Below are 26,827 nucleotides of genomic sequence, written 5' to 3' on the forward strand. Positions count from 1 at the left end.
TGGAAGGAGCGGAGCCATTCTGTAATTCTCATTTTGCGTCAAATGGTTAACACGAGAAAATTACGTAGGAAGGATATTATAGTTCTTTTCTTGAAAGCATACGAGTTTTGTACATAATTAAAATATAAGTTATAATGAGATGGAGTATATGTGTTATGTGTCAGTTCAACACAAAAACAGTAATTAATTTTTTGTAAGATATTAAAATTATTATTTCATGAAGTTTTATCAATCGCCTATGGAGAACATATCCAGAAGAAATGATACATATGATATATCTGTTGGAAATTAGAAAAGACAATTTGTATGCAGTTTTAGATGAGTTTTGCTTTATCCAAAACATAAAAAGAAAGAAGGGTAGAGGGGCTGCGAGAGGCTTTAATTTCTTAGATTAAAATGAAAGACAAATTACAAGGTGAAAAGAGATATTAAAAGGTGCTATCAACTTCAATTTAAGCTTACAAATACTAACTAACTAGCATTAAAAGTCAATCATCATCTAATGTAAATATCACACTTGTTAGTCTAGTAGAGGTATATGGTATTTGTTGGTGATTTTATCACAAAATATATTTTAGTGTAATGGACTTAACAAGTGTTTTAAAAATAATGTTTTAGTTATAATACAAGTTAGGAGGTGCGGGAGTGCACACTTGTATTTACTAAATATTATTAGTACTGAACCTTAATCTACTGAAACTGCTGTGACTTATCCGTTGATTGGATAAACCTGTGAAAACGGCTATTGAAACACATAAGAAAAACACAGAACGTTCTTTCACTTCAACTTCTTCAATTGTTCTGATTTTGTCTTAAATCGGAATTGTTGCATCAAGAATTATCCCAAGTTTGGATTTCGTGATACCCAAGGCATATAGGATCGAAATATCAAACAAGGAAAGTGTTAACACGAATCCTGTTTGTGATCCAGATTTCCAATAACCCTATTTCGAATTTCCCCAACAGTATTTTCAAACATAGGGGAACAAAAGTCAAGTTTGTATGGAGGTGAATAAATGTTGATGACTTTTGTGTTCAGTTTTAATAATCACATTTTCCCCCTTAAACTGGACCAAGCTCAATATTTGTCACTCCGATCATATGTTGCATTTCACCCTGCTTCACATGTGTCAAGGCTTTAGTAAAAATGTCCGCTCGTTGTTCTTTGGAAACGATATGTTCCACTACAATTTTCCCTTCCTCAATACATCCCGTTATGGAGTGATAACATGTCAATGTGTTTGCTTCTACCATAAAAAAAAATGATTCTTCATCAAGGCAATTGCCGACTTCTTGTCAACATACAATGTGATAGGCATAACATGATGTCCAGTAAGGCTGTAAGCTCCTTCGGGTGTTGCGTAGCACTTTCCAGGGGCAGGTGCGTTATTGCTGGTGGAAATAGTTCGTGAGGTTGTTGATGTGTCAGATAATGATGGTTCGAACCCTAAGTGGGGGAGAACCGGGTGGTTTATTGAGAGAACCAGAGATTTGTGCAAGAGCGGTTAGGGGTTGGATGTAGAAACCTGCGGCTTGAATTCAAGAGATCAGGGTCATTGGTGGTCAAGGAAAGCTGTAGGGCGAGATAATGCATGTGGTGTATGCCTGAGAGAAGGATGGGTGTCTCCACGGCGGGTAGTCAATGGTCAGGAATCTGGTGGTGGTCAAAGTCGTTTCAAGTGGAAGACTCGTAAAGATGGTATGGGCAGTTGAGAACTTCTGGGTTGAAATATGGGTAGCAGATTATCGAGTAGCCAATTCCTGGGCTAGGATGTGTATTCTTGCTTGAATTTTGAGCAGTAGTGGAAAGGGTTTCGGAGGATCATCAGTGTGTTCTGAAGGGTTAGCGCCTTCCTTGTATTCCAATTGAGTGTTTGGATGCACTGAAGTTGCGCATCGAGTGATATCAGAAATTATTATGGGATTCAGAGGAAATGTATTGTTGTGTGTGTATGGTGTTAGGAGTAAGGGAATCAGTGGTAGAGGCAGGACATTGTAATGCTCTGTTAGGGTGTTTTGTGGTTTCCGTGTATAGCATCCCAATTTCAGAGTTATTTAGAGTCTTGGGTTAAGATGACTAGTGATGTATCATGTATCCACGGTTCCAGTGGGAGCCCTTCGTGTATTGTCATCAAGAGGGATTATTTAAGGAAGTGGATCTCCGCAGAGGTAGGTTCTGTGTTATGGCGGTTGCCGCCAGAGTTTGTAATGCATATCGGGGCAAGTGTGTGTATAACTATCTATGATAGTCTTCGGTGCATGAGTTAGTGAACATAGTGTGGCGTTGTAATGAGAATGAGAGTATAGGGTGAAGCTATAGGGAGCCGTAGTATTCACCAGTCAGAGGGTGTTGTGATGCTACGGGGAGCCGTAGTACTCACAAGTCAGAAAGAGAGAGAGAGAGAGAGAGTCGTGATGCTACGGGGAGCCGTAGTACTCACTAGTTAGTTGGCGTTGTGATGCTACGGGGAGCCGTAGTACTCACAAGTCAGAGGGAAGGAGTCGTGGTGCTACGGGGAGCCGTAGTACTCACTAGTTAGTTGGCGCTGTGATACTACGGGGAGCCGTAGTACTCACTTGTCAGAGGCTGTCGTAATGTTGTGGGAAGCCATAGTACCCACTAGACGGCAAGAGAGTGTGATGATGGAGTGTTCTCCGATAAGTGCATGATGCAGAAGAGTTTGGGGCTTGAGTAGCCCTAGTGTTGAGTTTTTGGAGCCTAGTGGTTAAACCAGGGCGAGACTGGGGTCTCCGTCTCTGTCGGGAGGGTCAGCGAGGCGCGCGGGAGAATATGCGCAGCAAATGCCAGAGGTTAGAGCTGAGTCGATCTCCATTTGGATTGTATTTTTATGAGGAAAAGGGAATTTCGTGACTTGCATGTCACTGGGCTGTGATAGTGGTCACGGGGAAGAAGTTAGTGAGATGTTTTGGATCATGTTATGTGTCACCTCTGGGGGTTCAGCTGAGGGGCCAAAAGCTGACCTGGTGCTCGGTATCGAGGATGAATGCGAGAAATGAGATAGAGTTTACCATGGTGATGTCTGCGGACACTTCAGAGCGAGCGAACGATTCGGATGCTCGAGGATATGTTTCGGGCTTGTGTATTAGATTTCGGGGGGAATCGTGGCCCGTATTTGCCCTTGGTAGAGTTTTCCTACAACAACATCCATCATTAGTGCATCAGTATGCCACCCTTTGAGCTGTTGTAGGGAAGGGAGTATCGGACCCCATTTGCGGGGAAGAGGTAGAGCAACGTGTGATGGGAAGTACAGAGATCGTGCTTCGGACGTCAGAGCAGATACAGTAGGTCAGGCAGAGGTTGTTGACCGCTCAGAGTCGCCAGAAGAGTTATGCGGACAGGTGCCGGTCCGAGCTCGAATTGTTGGTCGGTGACTTTGTACTCCTGAAGGTCTCTCCTTGGAAAGGAGTGATTCAATTCAGGAAGAGGGGCAAGTTGGGGCCCCGATATATTGGTCCTTTCCGAATGATCGTGAGGGTAGGCTGGATAGCCTATCGTTTGGATTTGCCAGCAGAGTTGGGGCAGATTCACGACACTTTTCATGTGTCGCATCTGAGGAAACGTTTAGCCGATGAGTCGGCAGTGGTTCCAATAGAGGATATTCAGGTGGATGCGAGCCTGAATTATGCTGAGAGACCAGTGGAGATCGGAGATCGGAAAATCAAGGTTCTGAGGAACAAGGAGGTACCCTTGGTTTTGGTTCGGTGGCAGCATTGTAAGGGATCCGAGATGACCTGGGAGCCGGAGCGTGAGATGCGTGGGCAGCATCCGGAGTTATTTGCAGAGCGAGATGTCGAGGGCGAAGTCTAGTTCTAGTGGGGGAGAATTGTAACATCCCGGAACCCCAGGTGTTATTTATTCATATATTTTTGGTGTTTTGTGAGGGGACTCGGCGAGTTGGAGCTCAAACTCGCCGAGTAGGATCGCGGTTTTGGACGCGGGTTCGCGCCTGGACTCGGCGAGTCCACGCTGTTTAATGAAACCCTAATTTCCCGGTCCTGAGCCCTATTTAAGGGACTTTATGGCCTTCATTGCGGCTACCTTCGACCTTGGGAGCACCAGAGCAGCTGAGAGTTCTTGTGAGTGAGATAAGAGGCCATTATTCACCATTTTTGTGTGTATTTGCAAGAAGGGAAGAGGAATGCCAAGCTAAGGGAGTTGGGGAGCTTAGATCTACTCCTATTTCGACAGAGGAAGCTAATTGAGGTAACATTCAGAGCTTATTCTCGTGTTTTTCTTGATATGGCCAAATCTAGGGTTTCTTCATGCCTTGTTTTCCTTGTATTTGGAGTATGAGAGGCTCCATGGGGAAATGGTACCTAGATCTGGACCTTAGTAGGTCCAGAGAGTCCCAAATGCCATGCTTTATGCCTTTCCTTTTGAGTTGGAGACTTAGGTTTCCATTTTAGATGTCATTTCATCAAAAGAGGCCTTGTAGGCGTTGCTTAGTAGCCAAGATTAAGACTTTACGTGATTAATGTGCTTGGGAGGGCTAGATCTATAAGTTGTTGGAGCGGATCTGACCTCAGAAGCGAGATTGAGTCGATGCATGGCATGGACTCGCCGAGTCCGAAGAACAGACTCGGCGAGTAGCATGAAGATTGTCCTAACCACTCAGCGAGTGGTCTTGCTGAGTTAAGGGATGACTCAGTGAGTCAGGGAGAGTTAAAGAGGGTTGGCAGGTGGACTGAGTCAAGCTGGAACTCGCCGAGTTGTTCTTGAGACTCGGCGAGTTGAGTCGTGGTGGCCCCGCGATTATGCCAGGTGAAACTCGTCGAGTCAGAGAAGTACTCGACGTGTCAAGAGAGGATCCGAGGGAGTCAGTGGACACATGTAGACTCGCCGAGTCGCCCTAGTGCACTCGCCGAGTCCGGTCAAAGTTGACCGTTGACTTTTGTTGACTTTTAGGGTTTGGTCAGCGATGTGGCCTTTGGGCCAAGAGAGAGGTAAAATGGTATTTTACCCTTAAGAGGGTGTCAAGAGAGGGTTGATCCTAGACTCGAGAGTTATATTCATGAGAGTATTTGCCTTATGTGTTAGGCGGTGGCAAGTTCGAGATTCAAGTGTGGGGATATCTGCTTTCTACTTGCCAGGTGAGTCTTCTCACTATACTTTACCTTGAGTAGGTAATCAAAGTTATGTGATAGAGTATTTGTATGCTATATTCTTGTTATGTGTTGTACTACATTATTTCTATGTGATTTATGTTGTGCATGTTTACAGAGTTGGAACCGGAAGGTTCCTAGAGTTAGAATCGGAGGGTTCACAGAGTTAGAACCAGAGGGTTCATAGAGTAGGGTCCACGGACCCACAGAATTATAGCCTCGAGTGGCTAATATATGTATGTGTGGTATTTTGGGGAACTCACTAAGCTTCGTGCTTACAGTGTTTTGTGTTATGTGTTTCAGGTTTCTCTCAGGATCACGGGACGACACCGGCTCGATTGTACACACCAGAGAAAGAGTCATGTTTTGAGGATCCTGGTTTATTATGCAAGTGAAAATGGAGTTATGTTTTGTAATTCGATTATGAATGAGACTTTCAGCAAAGTGTTTTTTTAGAATTAAACGATTATTTTAAAATGAAAAATTGTTTTGAAAATTTCGGTGTTACATTCATGGCCTCCCACCATGGTTTAGAGGTAACCGCCTCTTTAAAATTCAAGGGTTGATCCGCTGCAATCATCAACAACTCACTGGGTTCTAGGATCACATTTCCAGCATCATCATATATATCAGCAAGCGAAAGGAATCCTCTTGGCCCAACTTCATTTCGAGAGGTTTCCGTTTCGGTCAAACTAGAAGAAAATGGGGTTGAAGTCGGTATATTTGGGGTTGTTTCCAGCTGGATAGATTCGAGATGGGGGTTGTCCGGATTTTTCGAGTTGACTGCGGGGCTGTTCGGATTCGCCGAGTTGACTTCATCGATGTCCAGATCGATTATTGTGAAGGTTTTAGAAGTCGTGTCTTCCTCTTCCTTGTTTTTGTACAAATTCCATCCTTTATTTTAGTCAAAAACAACATCGCGACTGACCCGCAATTTCCGACTCTCTAGATCAAATAATCAATTCCCTTTAGTTCCGTCTTCTACTGCATAAATACATCTTTTTTGCTTTGGTCTTCAAGTTTCTTCAAGTGACCACCTATAGTTTTGGCAAAGACAACACTGTTGGATTAGTGTCTAAGTCCATAACTATTTTTGTATGTACTTGACCCGATGGTGCATGGTCCTTTTGGGTTGCCTTCACCAAAGCAACTTGATAGGATGAATTATGGAGAGAAAGGATTAAATATGATTTATTAATATATTATGAGAATAATATATTAAAGGAGAAATCATATTGTTTAATTAATATTAGTCCAGAATTTATTGGTAATTAGTTTTGTGACTAAAAGAGATTAATTAAACTTAAGGGACTGGAATTGTAATTATAAGATAATTGCAATTTGGGCTATGGATTGCCTTATATTAAGGAGTGGACGAATTCTATGGGGAAACCCATTAGAAATCGTCGAAGGCTTTTAAGGAAAGGAGTCCATGGGTTGCTTAGGGCTTAAGCATCCAAATTAGGGTTTCCTTGTTAGATAACCCTAATGGCCTCACTATATATAGAGCCCTTATGCCCCAAAAATGTGAACAAGCTTCTTTCTAGGGTTTCCACATGTTTTGGGCAGCCTCCTTCTCTTCTCCTCTTCATCCTCTTGCTCTTGGTGTTTATGAACCATTAGAGGAGTGACATTTGTGACTCTAAGCTTTCTAAAGTCAATACAAGGAGGACTTGAGATTGTTATTGCTACATAACAATCAAGGTATGATCTAAACCCTAATTATATGTTGTATTGATTATCATATGCTAGATCTAGGGTTTATAGTCTTGGATGAATTGCATGTACAATAGAGAAACCTAGATCCAAGCATTAGGGTTTGTATGAGCACATAGGATGTTCTTATGACCAAAACCCATTAGTGGTATCAGAGCCTTGATTGGTTTCTATTGTATTGATGCCTTGTATGTTTGTTCAAGTTGAAAAATTCGATTTTTGTGAATCTGTCTGATGGACTCGGCGAGTCCCATAGTGGACTCGGCGAGTAGGCTCGACTCGGCGAGTCCAAGCGTCAGAAAGAGTAAATATCGGGATTTCTTGCTGTTTATCTTTGAGATACTTGCCTTTATCATATTAGATCAATATAAATCCAATTTTATGATATATATGAGTATATTCTTGATCTAATTGAAGATATTTATCAATTAATAAAATATTTATTTCCTTATGTGATAATTGATTAATTATTTTGATTAAATTGGTAAATTGTTTTGCAAGAAATTATTAAATTAATCAAATATGGATAATTATGTGATTAAATGTTGATTTAGATTATTTGTTATTTGATCCCCAATGTTTTGAAATGTTTCAAAACTTGCCCTCAAGTTTTGGAATTTAAAAGTTGATTAAAAGTTTAATTTAGGAATGTTAAATTCTAATACCCTAGTATTGTTTTGAAAAGTTCAAATCACACCCTTATGGTTTTATTAATTAATTAAGGTGTATAATTAAAAGAGGTTTAATAAATCCATAAAAATTTAGGTTTACAATTTAATTGAATTAAAAGTATAATTGTTAAATTTGACCACCTAGTATTTTAAAAAGTGTAAAATACACCCTATACTATATATAACATTAAAAGTCTAACATTATATATATGTATGGGTAAAAGTCAGTCTTACCGTTAGTAGGCCTCATTCACGAAGCTGGTCTATAAGGGGTGTTTAAGGAAATTGCCTATAAAATGGCGATTGAATAGGTATCCACTCTTACCCACCGCACTCTTGACTAGTGGAGGGTCGTTAGCCAAACGGGTAGGATAGGACAAAACCTTCCATTATAAGTATAATGAAGTACAAAAGTAACTAAATGTTTTACAAATTCCCAATCTTAGTTACTTAGGCAAAAGTGAATTGATGCAATTCCATGAAATTACACTTTGTGCCCTTGCGAAGACGTTAGTGGAGCGTGTGTGGTTTACCGGCACACTAAATGGTTCTAAGCAAAGGTAGAAAAGGGTGACTCAATGTTTGTCATAGTTCGGTGGAGCGTGTGTGGTTTACCGGCACATCGAATAGGTGACTGTAACATGTGAGGGCACCATGTAAGTTTGCATGGTTATTCACACCCGCTTTGTGATCCTCGGCATCCCAGTCACAAACTAGAGGGGCATGTCGACATTTAAACATGTCATTGAAACATTCAATGAATCTCAAAGGATCTAGGAGTTTTCATAGATTTAAAACTTAAATTTCTTTTTCGTTTTTCGTGGTGGAAATTAGTGAATCGTCATTCACTTACCTTCAAATATTCTACAACTAGATTACGACATCCCTTTTCTAGGTTGTAGCATATTGTGTTGGGTCCTAGCCTTAGTATCTCATTTGGGTGATTTACTAAGGACTCAATCAATCAACTAACTCGAATTCGTTTTCTCCCGTTTTGTAGATGTCAAAGTTCGACAACTATGGTCTTCCCAAATCCCATGGAACAAGCTTTCCACATGAAGATGATATTCCACGATTCGATCGAGGAACAAGAAATCATGCTTCACTTCCTCCACCTCCTCCAATTATTCTCCCTAACCCACATGTTCGAAGACTTGAAAAGTTCAAACTCACTCAAGCCCTTTTGGCAAGTAAACATAAAGAAGGAAAGTCGGTGTGTGCACACGTCCTAGAGATAAAGTCACATACTGATAGGTTAAGAATGTTGGGATCCGTTGTCTGTGAGGAAATGGTTGTTGATTGGGTTCTTCAGTCACTTCCTAACTCGTATAGTGAGTTCGTAAGAGAGTACTATATGATGAACTGAGACGTGACCCTTATAGATCTCACTTATATGCTTATTGCTGCTGAATCAGCAATGGTTTGGCACAATAGAAAAGCAAAGTTGATTGGTGAATCTACCTTCTAGACCTCTATGGATATAGGCAATGGCAACGAAAGACATGCTATGATCAAAAAGTTTGATCATAAGGTTAAGGCAATGTCTGAAGTAGTTCCATGTCCTGTTCCAAAAGAGTCTATTTGCTTTTATTGCCAAGAGAAGGGGCATTGGAGACGAAGCTGCCTTATTTACCTAAGATATCTAAGAGATGGGAGAGTCAAAACGTATGGCTTTGCTTTAGGTAAAATCCATTGACTAACTCTTTTAAGATCCTATTCAAGATTCTTAATACATAATGTGATAAGATTACAATTGATGTTTTGTAGGATCGAAGAAAAGAAAGGAAGCTTAAGGGAAGAAGTGACCAAAATCTAACCGTGAAGAAATGGATTTCGATCGCATTACTTGAAGATTAGATTCTTGAGCTACTACTTAGAGTTAGTATTAGATTGCTAAGAAATATGTATTAGCATAGTTTTTCAATGAATTGCATTGTAAGGACAAATTTTTCCGCAATAAAATAAATTTTCATTTTTATATTATTTATTTATCCTTGCAATGGCGTAAATGAAAAATTGATGTTAGAATGTTTCTAACATTAGCAATAATGCATTTGATTCTTAATTACGGAAATGTCGAGAATTTACCAAATAGGGAGAGTTTCTCATCGCCCAAGTTTCAATTGGACAGAAACTTGGAATCGTTCAACTTGGTTGCACGATGAATGAGAAATTTCATATTTGGAAATTAGACTAATTCATTGACAAAGTGCCAAGTAAAGGACTAGGAGATCGAGTACACAAAGTTGCGTGTTGATCAAGTTCACCATAAGAGTAACAAAGATATTCGTCATGATTTACTAAAGGCTTAGTAAATATGATTATACTTATAAGACTAAGTGTAATTCTGAATTGATTGAAAAAGGTTAAATCAATAGCAGAAAGAATAAGAAGAATCAAGTAGGCAGAAAGATAAAAGTTTCTCCATTCTAAGAAGAAGGGAGAGTACCTTTTATGCTTTATGATAGGTCTTAATGATTAAGAACCATATCTCAATTGATCCTTTAAGTGAGTCTTAGTACAATTGCATGTCTAAGAAGAGGAATCAAGAATTGAAGAAATGGTTAAAATCAAGAAGTCAATCATACTTCGTTCCAAACAAGTCTTAGAGTTAAGATTGTGACAATGAGTGACAAGTATTAAGAAGGTTTATAACATTCATCAAATGAGGAAAGTTGTGATGTCTTGGATAAGACAAAGACCAACTAGGACCTATTTATGAAGTGTTTTGATAAAAACTACACTAACTCTTAAATATTTGTTTGTCAAGAAATGTTTATTGACAAGAGGATCTTATATGTCAAGGAGTCAGTGGGAGTCTTAATGATCTTGAAAGGTTTCAAGAACAAATCAAAATAGACCTTATTGATCATCACTAGCACACGAGTTGAGGTTTACAACCTATCGTGTTGACACTATTTTGTTTCTGTGCCATTCCAATTGAGTTAATTATGCATATGAGCCCTATGAGTTCTTATTTGAATGCATAAAAGGCAAGGACCTTGATCAATGAAAAGTACATTGATAAGAAAAGGTGAGCTGCTTAACTACTTGGAAGACATGGTGGTAAGCTGTGTTACCATAAGGGAAGAAATCAAGATTAAGAAAGTTCGGTCCATATGAGTTTGAATTTGTCGTAAACTTTGGTTTTGAAAAATTCATATGAATAGGAACACATACACCATTAAAATCTAAGTGTCATAAGATTCCCTTCTTCATGAAAATGACTGTGAGGAAATGCTTTCACTAAAAGAGATTTTAAAAGGATAGTGATTGTGAAATTGTATTCTCGAATTCGATTATGGTTACGGTATCCCTTTCCATGATTCGAATTGTGAGATTTGACAATTAGTCTGAATTGTTTAGACACACATATGAGCTATCTAAGGGAAAGGTGCATAAGCTTAGATAAAGGATTATCAAAGCATTAGGTATTAGAAACATGAACTTAAGAAATTCAACAAGTATTGTTTTTCTGGAAGTTAAGCTGTTTCTGAATACATGTCAAAGCTAGTGGGAGCATAAGTGTTATGTTTATAATAATCATCATCATAGTGGGAGCATAAATGTTATGATTGTATGATTATTAAGGCAAGTATTGCAAGTTAGCAATATTAATTATAGAAAAACAAGAGTTACACCTTGCAAATTCGTAAGGGTTGTAAAGTTGTTTTGCTATAATTAAGGGAGAGAATATTATGCTTCATTTCAAATCTAAAGGCTTAGGTTGTAGATTGTTAATAATTTAGTCAAGGAAACATAGTGTGTTCACAAATTTCGATTATGATTACAACATTCCTCTTCATAGTTCGAATTTTGAGAACATAGCACATAAAATATTATGGCAGAAGATTGATAAAGTATCGAATCTTCATGTAAGACATTATGCATCGTGTCCCATACGCTTCGGGAATAGGATTGATTGCAAATGCTATAATATTTGACCATTCTAAAATTTTCCAAATGTCTAGCGCATTTAGAGGGAAAAAGACAAGAATCGGTTTTGAATAAGATAATTAAACAACTATCTAAGGACCATCCAAAGTTCGCCGAGGATTGGTCGCTTGTGAGTAGTTGGAAGTATAGTATTGAATGGACCATATCGACATTATTATGAATAGATAAGATTCTATTAAGAATGAGTTGTCATATGGAAAATATGGAAACTTGTCCATATTGGGAATTGAATATTGAAAATCTATGTCTAGATTAGAAACTTTTATGCAAAAGGATGTTCAAAGGAATGTACTTTGAGTGAGAGACATCATATCTAAGGAATTGTATTGTAACAATCTCCGATAAAGGACTTTGTAATATCGTTGGCAATAGTCTTTATGACTTTTTGTGCTATGACATTACGAAAAGGATCATTGCATAAAATGTTAGAATCTAACATATTCTATAAGTGGCAAGAATTTGATATTCTTTCATTTATGAAAAAGGATTTGGAGTTGTGAAATGAGTATGATTGGAAATGTGCTCATTTGATCTATTTCACAAAGTAAAAACCATAGGTAAACATTGTGTGCATGATAAGAGCATGGGACAAGTGTAATAATTCAAAGTAAGAAGTTGATTACCCGAAACAACAAATAATGAGTAATCGATATGGTGATAAATAAAAGGTGTTTTATTTATACTCAAAGGTTTGAGGCCATATGGGATTAGTATTATCCTTGTGTTTCACTTTGCATGTTTTGACTTCCTGAATAATTTAATTGGTTTAGAACAATCAAATTATTCAAACGGGCCACAGTCGTTCATATGTTGGAAGTAGGTATGAATAAAGACTGTCGTGAATTGGTGTGTGGATTGTCTAAAGAGTATTAGACATAAGCAAATCTTTGCTGCAACGTTCATGAGTGCTTATGAATGTGATTTGAGCATTGGATTAAACCCACGCTCACTTGGATCACTCCATGAATTGTATCACGAGTGATTGGTGAAACGATAACATCTTATATTCTTGAAACCGAGATGTGTGAGTTGTATCTTGCAAATCGGTTGCACATTGATAATATGTAAACGCACCAGTAACTTGGTGTTATAAAACATATTGTTGTGTGTGATTCAGTGAGTAAGTGCAAGCAAGCATTGAATCAAAGTTTATCCGTTCCTTTTATCCAAAGTAGGATAAAAACGATATCTTTGGGCCCCTCGATGATTTAGTGATGACAAACGTAAATGCTCGGCCGGGCTAGGGCTAATTTGATTTGTTCAATTAGTCAGTCATCATAAATCGGAAGTCGAGAAATAGTACAGAGAGAATGATTAGAAATCACGTCTTACGATATCTAGAATGGAGGAATATATGATCCCTTATCTAAAGGACACGCGTATCTGATAGGATCAGAGTTGACAGCGGCTTTGGAAAGCTACGATTGCAGATCAGGATCTAAAGTCATACGCAAAATAGTTATTAGACTTATCCAAGTGGGAGACTATTGGATTAGTGTCAAAGTCCATAACTATTTTGGTATGTACTTGACCCGATGGTGCATGGTCCTTTTGGGTTGCCTTCACCAAAGCAACTTGATTGGATGAATTATGGAGAGAAAGGATTAAATATGATTTATTAATATATTATGAGAATAATATATTAAAGGAGAAATCATATTTTTTAATTAATATTAGTCCAGAATTTATTGGTAATTAGTTTTGTGACTAAAAGAGATTAATTAAACTTAAGGGACTGGAATTGTAATTATTAGATAATTGCAATTTGGGCTATGGATTGCCTTATATTAAGGAGTGGACGAATTCTATGGGGAAACCCATTAGAAATCATCCAAGGCTTTTAAGGAAAGGAGTCCATGGGTTGCTTAGGGGTTAAGCATCCAAATTAGGATTTCCTTGTTAGATAACCCTAATGGCCTCACTATATATAGAGCCCTTATGCCCCAAAAACGTGAACAAGCTTCTTTCTAGGGTTTCCACATGTTTTGGGCAGCCTCCTTCTCTTCTCCTCTTCATCCTCTTGCTCTTGGTGTTTATGAACCATTAGAGGAGTGACATTTGTGACTCTAAGCTTTCTAAAGTCAATACAAGGAGGACTTGAGATTGTTATTGCTACATAACAATCAAGGTATGATCTAAACCCTAATTATATGTTGTATTGATTATCATATGCTAGATCTAGGGTTTATAGTCTTGGATGAATTGCATGTACAATAGAGAAACCTAGATCCAAGCATTAGGGTTTGTATGAGCACATAGGATGTTCTTATGACCAAAACCCATCAAACACAACCAAAAACCTTTAAGTGTTGAAGGTTTGTTTTTTTTCAAACCAGGATTCATACGGTGTGATGTCAGGAAGCGCTTTTGTAGGTAGGCGATTGAGAAGATAAACCACATGTCTAACAGCTTCTCCCTAAAATTCACCTGGTACATTTCATCATTTAAGTAGACTTCTTTCCATATCCATAACGGTATGATTTTGTCTTTCGACAATGCCATTTTGTTGAGGCGAGTATGGTGTCGTAAGATGCCTTTTTACTCCATTTTCTTCACAAAATAATGAGAATTCTTTTGACGTAAACTCTCCCCCTCGATCCGTGTGAAGTGTCTTTAATTCATAACCCATACTTTTTCGACCAACAACTTGAATCGTTTGAAAGGATCCATGGCTTTAAACTTCCTGGATAACATATAAACCCACATCCACCGACTATAATCGTCAACCAAAAGAATCAAATATTTGCTTCCTCCAATAAAGGTGGGTGTGATCAGACCAACAGGTCCACATGAACAAGTGGGAGTGGTTTTTGAGCTCAAAAAATTCTTTGATTTGGGAGAGAGATTCAGGATTCTTTTGCAAGAACACACACACACTTGATTCGAATGTTCGATCCTTCGAACTCCGGTTGCCATATTCCTTTCGGACAACTTTTTCAATGTGGGAAAGTTAACGTGACCAAGTCTAGAGTACCATATCCAATTCGGCTCGTCCTTCATGGCTAAGAGGCATGTTGGTCTACCGGTTCTTAATGGAGTTTTGTATAACCGGTTTGTGGATCTTGGAACTCTTAAAAGTCGATCTTTATTTTTATCATATAACATCAAGTTGGACCCATCCATAATTACCCGACTTCCTTCCTCCGTCATTTGTCCAAGAATAATGATGTTATTTTGAGGCTTGGAATGTAGTATACTTCATTTAGAAGTCTTTGGTTGCTATTTTTACAATCGAATAAAGTCGACCCTTTTCCAAAATAGCAATAGTAAAACCGTAGCAAAATCTCACATGAATCGTCACATTTCCATCTAGCTCATGGAGCTTTGAGCAGTCTCCCATCATATGGTTGCTAGCACTATTATTGAGATACCAAACTTTGGAATTAACTTGACAAGTGGTTGTGGGTGAAGGGGGCACACCCTGGTTCCCGATGGATGGACCCCAAAGAACTGGCAGGATAAGTGGTTGTGGGTGAATTACGACTTTTCGTATTATCTCCCCTTATTCTTCCTCTTCCCCCCCCCCCCTTCTTCCTCCTATTAGGGTTAGGGTTTTGGTCTGCTTGATCCTTACATTTGGTTATGTTTTTTCCTCATGTCTCACCGTTTGCAGGTGTTGAGTCTTCTCTGTCCATGGACAAGGTTCTACGGAAGCATTACCAGGGGAAGCTAGAGCACCGAAAGGTGGATTTGGTCGATCGTCTTCCTCCCTTGCGATGCCTTGACCAGCTTTCCTGAAAAGTGCTGCTTCTGCTTCTCCTATGGTTGGTGGGACGTTGACATCACTTGGGGGAGCCGCTTTGGCCGCTTGTCCAATTTCAACCGTCGTACCCTTGACTGGTGCTTGTTCCAATTCGGCTGAGGTGGATGAGGACAACAAGGATGGTATTATCTCTTATGTATGCCGCATGCAGGTCAAGAGGAAGGCCATCTTAGCTATGGGTGAGACGGTTACTGGTGCACCTAACATCGCTAAACGAGTTCAGACAAGGCGTGGTTTCGCCCGCCTCCTGAATTCGATATCCTCAACAACAGCGGCGATTGTCGTGATCTCCAATGATGACGTTCAACAGTCCGAGGGGATCCATGGGGAGTTTGAGCAGCCCAATATTCTTGTTCAAGCTGTTTCTCAAGTTCCTTCTAACTTTTCTCCATTTAAAGATTTTGGTAGTGTGGAGCGGGCCCCAACTCCTCCTAGTGGGGGCACTTGCGGAGGTTCTTCCGAGCCTTCCACTTTGGTCCCTACCTGGAGTCTCAAAAATGAATCTCGCCTTTCTGTGTGCACCAACGCCATGAAGTTTGCTCGGCACGCATTTCCTCCTGTTGCGGTTGCTGACATGGAGGCCATGGGCAGCTCCGCTCTTTCTCATAATATGTCTTATGTCGCAGCACAAGCTATGTTTTACCTTGTTGCAGGTGCTCGGCTAATCCAGCTGCTCAACGAAATGGAGACTGTTCATGCAGAATGTGATTCTCGTGAAGCTGGGTTAAAGCGCCAAGTGTCTGAGCTTGGAAGTGACATGCAGGGTTTGGAGCAGAAGTGTTAGCTGCTTGTTGCTGAGAAGGATGTTGTGGAGGAAATCAGATCCGCATTGGAGGCCAAGGTGGATTCCCTTACTCAAGTGAATGAAGGGTTGATGATTTAGGTTGAAATTCTGGATTGAGATGTTGTTGACCGTGACAGATTGATTGTCGTCGTTCAAGCAGGTGCTGAAGCTACCCAACATGATTTGGACTGGCTACTGCACATGGGTTTTGTGCGGATTGTGGATAAGCTGATTGAACACCCATACTTTACAAGTGTTGTGAGTCTCATCCGCCATTCTGCTTTCGTCGCTGGGGCGGAATCCAGTCATAGTGCCTTGGGTTCTGAGTCAGTTAAACCTGGTGTTGGCGTCCCCCCATCCTAGTCCCGATGTGAGTGTAAATGAGGCCCTACTTGCATTTGCTAGTATGGACCATGCATCCTTACTAGGATTGGGGGATTTGGATATCTAAGGGGCCCAGGAGCTTTGTGCTTTCACAGGTTCTGAAGGTACTCCTGAGGGTATGATGGTCGATGTTGTAGGTGATCTTGGTGTTGAAGGTAGTGTTGACGATTTCGTTGGTGATGATGATGAAGGCACTGCGGTGGCAAGGGTGCTAGTAATGTTGATAAGTGGGTTGGTGATGATGTTGGCAACGAGGGTGTTGGCAGTGGTGGTGGTGGTCCTATTGGTGGGGTTGACGAGGATGTGAGTGAACATGCTGGTGGGCTCGTTGTTGATGCTGGTAAAGGTACTCATGCACCGTGTGCTACCCCTTCTAGGGTGTGAAAATCATTTATTTACTTGTCTCTTTGTCTTTTGAACAAACAATTTGTAGATTTGGCTTTGTTGGCCTCCTTCTGTGTTTTTTTGTATTGTTGTTGTGGCCCTTAGGCCATGTTGCACTGGGTATGCTTGTTTAATATACATTGGGCCTTGTTAGTTTTTGTTTTTGTATTGCTCTAAGCACCCTTAATTTAGTATGCCAATTTTATGAATGGGAGCATCCTTTTAGTGCTCTGTATGCCAATTCGAGGTTGGTACACTAAGTATGGGAGTTTCTTGCTTAATACACTAAGTATTTAAAATCAATACACTGAGTATGAGAGTTTTTGCGCTTAATACACTAAGTATTTAATCATCAATACACTGAGTATGAGAGTTTTCGCGCTTAATACACTAAGTATTTAACATCAATACACTGAGTATGCACTTAATACACTAAGTATTTAATCATCAATACATTGAGTATGAGAGTTTCCGCGCTTAATACACTAAGTATTTAAGCATGGGAAGTTTTCTCTTTAATACACTGAGTATTACACCGAGCATTACAATTATATAATCTGCCCTTAACATGTTAGGTGGAGGAATCTGGACTTGCTGACTTAAGCGCTAAACAAAGCTGCTTGTCTGGGTGTTTCGAGCCCTTGGTGCTGCTCGTCCAACCTAGTGGGGCTTGTCAGAAGTAAAATTTCCTTAAGTTCCTCGCATTCCAGGACCTTTTTTCCTTTGCCTAGTGGTGAAAACAGGAGGCAAACCTCACACAAGCTAACGAAGACGAACCCATTACTTTGGTTCTGACAAGCCCCACTATCCTGACGTATTTCTCCATCCTTTTGTCCTTTACCTCGAAGCTCCCATTAATTTGGTTGGCGTCCAACCTCGAATCTGTTAACATCATTACTGCTTCCGCCCCAATTTCTTTGGCCAACCGTAAGCCGACAAGTAAAGCTTCATACTCCGATTCGTTGTTTGAGGTGTGGAAGTCGAACCGGAGGGCGTACGTGACCTCCTCTCCTTCCGTGTTGGTTAGGATCAATCCCACCCCTGAGCCTTCTCTATTGGACACCCCATCCATATATATTGTCCATTTCTGGTTATCCTTTGGGGTTTTCCCTGCCACAGGTACCTCTTCTTGGGTCATACCTTCCCCTCCCCCGGGGATTTTGAGCAAAAAATTCGCAAGTGCCTGGCCCTTGATGCTTGTTCGTGGGCGATAGTTGATGTCGTGCTTGCCCATCTCGATTGCCCATTTTGCGAGTCGACCTGAAGTCTTCGGCTTGAGCAATATTTTCTTGAACAGGCAGTTCGCCAAGACCTCGATCTGATGTGCCTGAAAAAAGGGCCTTAGTCGTCGTGCGGCATAAATGAGCGCGAGCACCAACTTTTCGAGAGCGGGGTAGTTGAGTTCAGGACCCTGTAGTGCCTGACTAACGAAGTAAATTGGCCTTTTCTTTCCTTCCCTTTCTACAACCTGCACAGATAAGATGGCTTCGATTGAAGTTGAGAGGTATACCTATAACGTCTCACCCGGGATAGGGCTGGCCAGCATGGGCAACTTATGCAAAGCTTATTTGATCTTCTAGAGGGCCGCCTCTATTGCTGCTATCCATTGAAAGTTGTTTTTTTCAATGCATCCCTTAAGCGTGTGAAAAAGTGTCATGGCCTTGTCAGCTGCTTTTGAGATGAATCGACTGATCGCGGTTAACTTTCCGTTTAGGCCTTGTGCATCTCTTAGGGTGTTCGGTAGTGGGGTCTCCATGAATTCATCTACTTTGACCAGGCTAGGCTGTATTCCTTGCCTAGTCACGTAATATCCTAAAAATTGCCCCTCTTCTACTCCAAAGGTGCACTTGCCTGGGTTCAATTTCATCTTTACTTTCTCCAACGTCTTGAAGGTTTCTTCGATGTCTTCTAGCAGTTTCGCGTCATCTGGGCTTTTGATGACCATGTCATCAACGTATACCTCGATGTTCCTTCCGATATTCTTGGAGAATATGGAATCGACTAGTCGCTGGTATGTCGCCCCCACATTTTTTAATTCGAATGGCATCTTGGTATAGCAGAAAGCGCCATGATCTATGTAGAAGGTTGTCATCTCCTCATCCTCCTTGCTTATCAGGATTTCGTGGTACCCCTTGTATGTGTCCAAGAAGCATTTTAGTTTAAAACCCTATAATGACTCCACCTTTTGGTCGATCTCTGGTAAGGGATAACAATCTTTGGGGAATGCTTTATTTAAGTTAGAATAGTCGATACACATGCGCCATGATCCGTCATGCTTCTTTACAGTGACGGGGTTGGTGATCCATGTTGGGAAAACTACCTCTCTCAAGATTCCTACCCTCTTTAGCTTGGCTACTTATGTATTGATCGCCCTGTTGCGGTCCCCACCTTGGGCTCTCTTCTTTTGTTTAACCACCTTTGTGCCCGGTTTGATCATTAGCTTGTGCTCTATGACTTTCCTATTTATGCCTACCATGTCGGTGGGAGTCCATACGAACACATGCTTGTATTGTTTTAGTAGGCTTACCAGCGCTCTCCTGATGCGTTATGGGAGGTTACAGCCAATGCTGATCGGCTGATCCAGGTATTCGTCATTAATTACCTCTTTCTTGTTTGCCGTCTCGACTCTTGCCTTCTTGGTCTCATGTGCTATTTCGCATGACCTCGAAGCATTGCAACTCCTTTGGTGGTGTGGAGAGGACTGTGGCCGGTCCTTCAGTGGTACTGAACTTTACGATTCCATGCATTGTTGACGGGATCAACCCAAGCTTAAGCATGGAAGTCCTTCCTAGTATGATGTTGTGCTCTGCAGGGTGTCAGATCACCACAAAATCGATCAAGGTTGTCTTCCTTTGTTGTTTGTCATGGCTAGTCAGTGTGAGAGGCAGGTGGATTGTGCCTAAGGGCCATATGATGTGCCCCGTGAAACCCACTAGCCTTCTTGGTGGTGGGTCTGAGTTTCTCCTTCCATCTATCGGGGAGGAGGCGGAAACAATGTTCGTAGATTATGTCTGACGAGCTGCTTGTGTCAATGTATACCTTGTGATTGGTTACATTATGTATGGATGCTTGGATTATGAGTGGGTTATCGCCCTTCCAACCTTTAGGCCTGGGATCTCTTGCTGAAAACGTGAGTCCTTGGGTTGTCGTCGTGAGGCTTATCGGATTACCTTGTTCGTCCCATCGTTCCCTTTTAACACACACCATGAGTATTTCCTTAGGCTGGGCGTATTCCCTTTAACTTTTTTCCTCCATTTCCTTCTTCAGGACCGAGCAATTAACAGTGTCGTGTGTTTTTCTCTTGTGGTACTCGTAGTACCGTCCCTTTGTTGCTTTCGCCGGCTGTGACTTGTCTGCAACTACGTAGACGTCTGGCCGGCAACTCCACCTGTCATCTCTAGCAAATGTCCTGAAGCGTCCCTGCAAGCGCTTTCCTCGCCCAAAGTGCCTACTTCCACCCAACGTTTCTATGCGGGTTGGACTATAGCGTTGCGCGGGGGACGCCATGACGTTGAAGTATGCCTGCTTCGTCGCCTCTCCTTCCTCTTGCCTAAAGTACTGCTTTACCTTCTCCTTTAACTCGGCTCGCATTTGTAGTTTCTAGCCCATGAGTTTTTGGGTTAGGGGCCCGAAAAGAGTCCCCATGTGAAGGCCCCATCTATCAGACCTTCTTCGTGCCCTGAGACGTCTAGCATGGTATTCGTGAACCTCATGAAGTTTTCTCTCACCGTTTTCCCTTCTTTCTGCTTGCAACCAATGATTGAGTGGGAGTCACCTTTGTATTTTTGTAGTTGCATGAAGTCTGTGAGGAACAAATACTTTAGTTGGCCGAAGTTGTATATGCTGCCTGGGCGGAACATTTTGAACCATATGTTTGTGTTGCCATCGAGGGTTGTTGGGAAGTACATACACTAAAATCGCTTATCCAGCTTAAGTGACGTCATTGTCCACTCGTAGGTATCGATGTGGCTATCTGGGTTTGTGGTTCCATTGTATGTTTTTAAGTTGGGGAGTTTGGCCATGTTTGGAATCTCGTAGTCTAGCAGTTCTTTGGCGAATGGTGATGTAACACTTCGTAACAGACAATCTTGATTCGGTATGGCTAGTGGTCCATGCATGTTGTATGGGTGAAACGTGTTGTACGGCTACGCACCTGGTTACCGTAGGATGCATGATAGCCTGGATTAGGACCGTAGAACGCTTGTTGCTGGAATGGAAGTTGAAGCAAATGACTAGAGAATATGGGTTGGCTTTAGGCTTGAAGGTTGTTCATGGTGGTTTGTGGTAAGAACGAGTTCGCCCGTCATACACGACGGAGAGAAGAAAACAGGTGATTGGGTTTCCATGGATTAACCCAATGGTGGCAGGGAGAGTGTTGGTTGCATGCCTATCGGTGCTTGGTTTATTAGTGGTGCTTGGAGTAACGGCTGAGCACAGGTGGTTTGGTTTAATGGCAATATCATCTGAGGGATTGGTGGTTGCCCTTGCGTCATCGGGTTGAAAAATGGTGGCATTTGGGATATTGCAGGTTGTGTCGTCGCTACCTGGCCTAATGGCGGTGTTTGGGGGAAAGTGATTAGTGGCATCGTCATCTGAACTGGTATCTATTGTTGAAGTGGTGTCGACGTTGTGGTATAGGCGCTCGCTCCCAACAACATGAGCGACGGCTGGGGTGGGTGTGTCGAGATGATTGCCATTGAAGCGATTGTTAGCGGGAAATGTCCTCCGAGATTTGGTGATTTTTGGACACCCGGTGGTTCGACTGTTATTGCTGAACGACACTATTTATCGAATCGGACTAGCTGGTGTCCTGTCGGTTCTGACGATGCCGCCAAATGCTATTTTTTTCATTAAACTGTGTGCTTTTGCTTTCGTTCTTTGTCACACGGAAGGATGGCTCCAAATGATGCAACCTTGCTTTTGTTCTTGCTAGATTATGGCAACAATTTTTGAGCTGCTCCTACAAGATCACAGAGAAAGAAGGTCGTCAGCCGTTTCTCCGGAGGAGGCTCCTGAAAAGATGCTCCGACGGTCAAGTTAGTAGGGTTCTATGAGTGTGTATGAGTGTATCTTGGGAAAGACGACCTACTTTCCGGGGTCGTGAGCGTTTCCTTTTATACACAACATTCCTGCTCGTCCGTACGAGACAGTATCGCCTGGGCCGACAGGATCCGGGGCGCTGATTGGAGGATCGTGCTCTTCTATCTGACAGAGCGCTGCCATTGGTCCTGCCGGTAATGCTCTAATCCCTTGCTTTGTCACCTGACCGTATCATTTGTCTTGGAGCTGAGGGCGCCCTTGGCGGGCGCGAGCCTCTGGCGGGCGCTTATCCTTTTGCCAGAGCGCCCTGCCTTAGGGCGCTAGCGGGCGCTAAGCCAGCTAGGTCTGGTCTGCCGGGTGCGCCAGGCTTCTGAGCTGGGCACGAATCTTTCGCACCGGCTAGGGCACGTTATCATTCTCCATAACCTCGAAGACTCTCTTCATGTGTTTTTAAACAACCCACAACCACTTTCACAATCATGTTTTATAAATCACTGAATTGTTCGATAAATGTTACGATTTATATAAATCGTAAAGGGATAGCTTGAAGGAACTTCTTCACCACCATGGTCTTCTCAATTTTCTCTCCTAGAGATCGAATACCGGTCACTATGGTATTTAATCTCATGAAAAAATCATCCACCAACTCGTTGTATTTCATTTGGATAACCTCAAAGTCACTTCTCAAGGTTTGTACTTTAGCCTCCTTTACCTGATCGGCGCCCATGTGCATCATCTTACGTGTTTCCCATGCTTCTCTAGTCGTGTCCTTCTCGGCTAACACAAGTAACACATCCTTCAGAATCGCTTGATAAATAGCCGCAAGTGCCATCCGATCTTTCCATTCTTCCACATCTTCCTTTTGAGTTGCATCCCACACTCCCTATGCTTGTAAATTTACTCGCATTTTTATAGCCCACACCAAGTAATTTAACTTCATAAGCATCGGATAGTGCAACGTAACTTAACCATTCTTCCAGGTTCTTTGAGCTCTTTCTACTTCGAGTTGAGAATTTGACGTAGTCGGTGTTGACAGTCTTGACATATACTTTGGCATACACACCCTCACACAACCTCTATCTAATAGAAATTGTTGGCAATTAGAAAACACAATATGTATGCAATTTTAGATGGCAAAAGATGGTGAGTAAAGATGGGTTTTGCTACTATCCAAAACAGAAAAAGAAAGAAGGGTAGAGGAGCTGCCAAAGGCTTTTTCTTAGATTAAAATGAAAGACAAATTACAAGGTGAAAAGAGATATTAAAATCTGCTACGTTTCATCTTCTATTTAAGCTTACAAATACTAACTACCTAGCATTAAAAGTCAAGGATCATCTAATGCAAATACCACACTTATTAGTCTAGTAGAGGTATAAGGTATTTTTCAAACATAGGGGAACAGAAGTCAAGTTTGTATGGAGGTGAATTAATGTTGCTGAATTTTGTGGCCAGGTTTAATAATCACAATATCCACAAATTAAGTCATGAGTTCAAGTGGTACATGAAAAAGGTTCCTTTATTTTCTATTGTAACCTCAAGTCAAAAGGTCGTTGTGACGCGGCAAAAAGGTAACCACAATGCGGTTATGAGACAGATGAAAGGCTATTAAGCCCTCCAAGCCATATAAGCTGAGATCCGACGATTCCGAGGAAGGTATGCGATCAAGAGGCGATGTTGGGTGTTTACGGCTTGGATTGAAGGTAGATAATGCATGAGGTATTCACCTTCTCCTTAATTAAGCTAGTTAGGGCTTAATAGTGTTTTGATGAATTGATTAAATTGGTTGGCTTGATTGGTCTATAGATGAAGCCAAAACTTAGAAAGTGATTTCCATGTTGGAACCAATGTATGTGAAGTTAGGGATTGAAACCCTAACTAATGTGGCTAACAATTGATGCATTAGATTGATAGATTGTAATGAATTAGGAATTATGGGATACTTAATTCATTAATTGATTAAGAATAAGAAATAGGGAATGAAGAGATAGAAAATTGATCCATTAAGTGGTTATGTTGACTTTAAGAGTCAAAAGCTCTTAATAGGCTAAGACAAGTAATAAGACACTTGAATGCATGTATGATTAGGCCTAAGAGAGAGGAAAATGGATCAAGATGCATCAATGACAGAGTAGAGGAAGATGGGACAATTAGTCATCACTAACTGACAAGGTGAGTTATTACTCTCTCTTTATCTCTCTCTCTCTCTCTCTCTCTCTATATATATATATATATATATATATATATATATGTTGGAGCTTGGGGCACTAAGTGAGTGCCCCAAAGTATTGGGATGAAGATAGATGAAGAATATGTGTGTAAGAGCATGTATCAGAGCATAGGGGTTAATGGTATTTAAATACCCTAAAAAATCTGACATGTGGGCTGGGTCGTAAAGCGCCTTGCTCTCTTTAGTTGTGCTCCTTACTCTAGTTGAATTCCGAATTTAAGTCTCCAGCTTCAAACAATTATAACTTCGTCGCTCTAACTCCGTTTTCGGTGATCTTTATATGCACGTGAAGGTATTGACAAACCCCACAACCCCATTTAATTATTTTTGACTTAAAACATACCAAACTAAACTCATTAATTCATGCAAGAAACCCGAAATATCATCACCATTTTACCCTTTGCTTCACGGCACAATTCAAGGGTTTTAATCACCTAACCAACATTATCAATATCCGATTGGGTTTAAACTCTATTCCTTTGAAGCCTAAAACCTTTAATCGATTAAATTACAGCCCACTATCCCGAAATTAGAAACATCATGGAAACTAGGTGTTACATTTATTTTATCAGTTTGATTTTATTTTTAAGGGAAATCAATTTCTGTTGGTTTGTATTTTTTGTGGTTGTATAAATGTATAATATATTGTTTTGGAAATCTTTGACTGTAGCCTGTACGATTTTTGTTGTGGAAATCATTGGCTGTAGGATTTTTATAGTTGTATTGGAAATCATTTGTTGGAAGTGGTATGGGTTTATAAACGTATAATGTATTGTTACCATATGGGTTGTTCTAGAGTAAAAGATAAATATAAAATTTTCATAAAAATCTCACTCCCTTGTTAATTATTTTCTTTTTAATTTTGTAAAGCCTTTGAACTTGATATGTTCTTGTCGAGATCTACATGTTCTTGTTCATTGTTAAGTTTTATATATCAAGGAATAATGAATTTTTATTTCTATTACCAGAAAATGGAAAGATTTTTAAAAAGTCAAAGGTCGAAGGTAATAGGTTGAGGGACTAAGAACAAAGGTCAACGGTTAACGTTCGATGGTCACCGGTCAACTATGCACCCCACTTGACTTTCGGACTGATCCACCACTCGCCATTGGTCACACATTGATTGAGTTGTAGGCTTTGAAATTATTTTTGTTTCAACATTATGCATAATTTGTACTTCTTTAAATTGTCATAACTTTTTCACTTTGAAGTCAAAATGACATTATTTTTAATTCAAGTGTGGTTTAACATTTGTATTTCAGTTTAGACTATATAAAAATCTTATTTTGTTACATATTAATTAAGTTACAGGTCATATAATATAAAATATCAGAACTGAAATCATCGTGTAAACATTTTTTTATGTATTGGGTTATTTTTTATTGGTTGATTAGGTATTATTATAATCATTTGGGTTTAAAGCATTAATTAGTTATACCAAGTGTATCTCATTTTAACCTGATATTTGACCAAAAAACTAGGATCAGCACTGACATTCCGACACCAGCACCTTTGTAGTCTAACTAGTCCAGTTATAGATTCTCATCTCTTCTCTATGTATATTAAAAAAGAAACTTGATGACATCATCTTCAATAATCATGACCATTCATTGTGTTTTCATGATTAATTTCAATCATTGGCTCATTTTGATGATATAATCATAAAATAAAATAAAATTAATATGAGCTAAATTAAGTTGACTATGTTTGAAAAGTTGAAAACTTTTTAATGGTGACTGAAATTTTTAATTGGAATGTATTCAAGTGAAATAAATGTCAGCATAATTGTCAAAACATAAATATGGTTCTTTTCTTTTTAAAATCAAGTACTTTGTATATACATTTCATAATTATAGAATTTGAAATCAAAGAATTTAAAATAGTATGATATGAATCACAATATTAATTTCTTCAGGTCATTTCCAAAATCCTTGTTCAAAATTATGTATAAGTATAATCTCATTTAGTTGTTATCATAATTTCATGAAATCTGGACTTTGCAGCATCACGTTAGAATACCAACTTCATAAGGTTAGCATTTTTTTTATTTACTGATTAATTTTTTACATCTAATTATAGTTTATGTCTTTAGTATATTTATCAATGGCTTATTAGTGGGTTTTTGATAAACGGGGTTTTCTATTCTCTCTCTCTCTCTCTCTCTCTCTCTCTCTATATATATATATATATATATATATATATATATATATATATATATATATATATATCACTCACTCTCTCTCTCTCTCTCTCTCTCTCTCTATATATATATATATATATATATATATATATATATATATATATATATATATCACTCACTCTCTCTCTCTCTCTCTTTGTATGTGTGTGTTTGTGTGTGTGTGTGTGTTTGGATTGTATTAAGTAAAATTCAATCTAATTAGTTATGTGTTAATTAGATTGGATTATGTGTTTTGATTGGATGAAAAAATAAATAAATAAAAGAAAAAATGGAGTACCTTCCGTTTTAGTGTCTACATATGTTATTTCTTCAGAATGAATTATTTTGGCTTGCTGTAAAACTACATATAATTGGAATGATTCGTATATTCTTTAATATATATGTATGTCTGTGTTTCTCAATCAGCATATGCATTTTTATCCAAAGGTAAAAAAAAAAATCAAATGTAATTTTGATATTGTCATATTATACATACTTGTTGTAAAATGATCCATTTACCTTTCTTGTGTGTGTCTGTTTGTGTTTCAGTGTGTGTTTGGATTGGATTCTGTGTTTGTATTTGATGATGTAAAATTG

The 26,827-nt window shown here is 39.9% G+C and overlaps 1 protein-coding gene across 1 annotated transcript; it reads right to left on the minus strand.

Annotated features, from left to right (window-relative positions):
* Nucleotides 1-17,510: 17,510 nt before the first annotated feature.
* Nucleotides 17,511-18,017, minus strand: LOC145089829 (uncharacterized). The gene has a single exon (XM_079028222.1). It carries the CDS (start codon nt 18,015-18,017, stop codon nt 17,511-17,513), a length of 507 nt encoding a protein of 168 aa, XP_078884348.1.
* Nucleotides 18,018-26,827: the final 8,810 nt, after the last annotated feature.

The sequence above is a fragment of the Lactuca serriola genome, chromosome 2 (assembly GCF_051521515.1).
Source record: "Lactuca serriola cultivar US96UC23 chromosome 2, Lser_US96UC23_V15, whole genome shotgun sequence".
In the NCBI taxonomy this organism is placed as follows: Eukaryota; Viridiplantae; Streptophyta; class Magnoliopsida; order Asterales; family Asteraceae; genus Lactuca; species Lactuca serriola.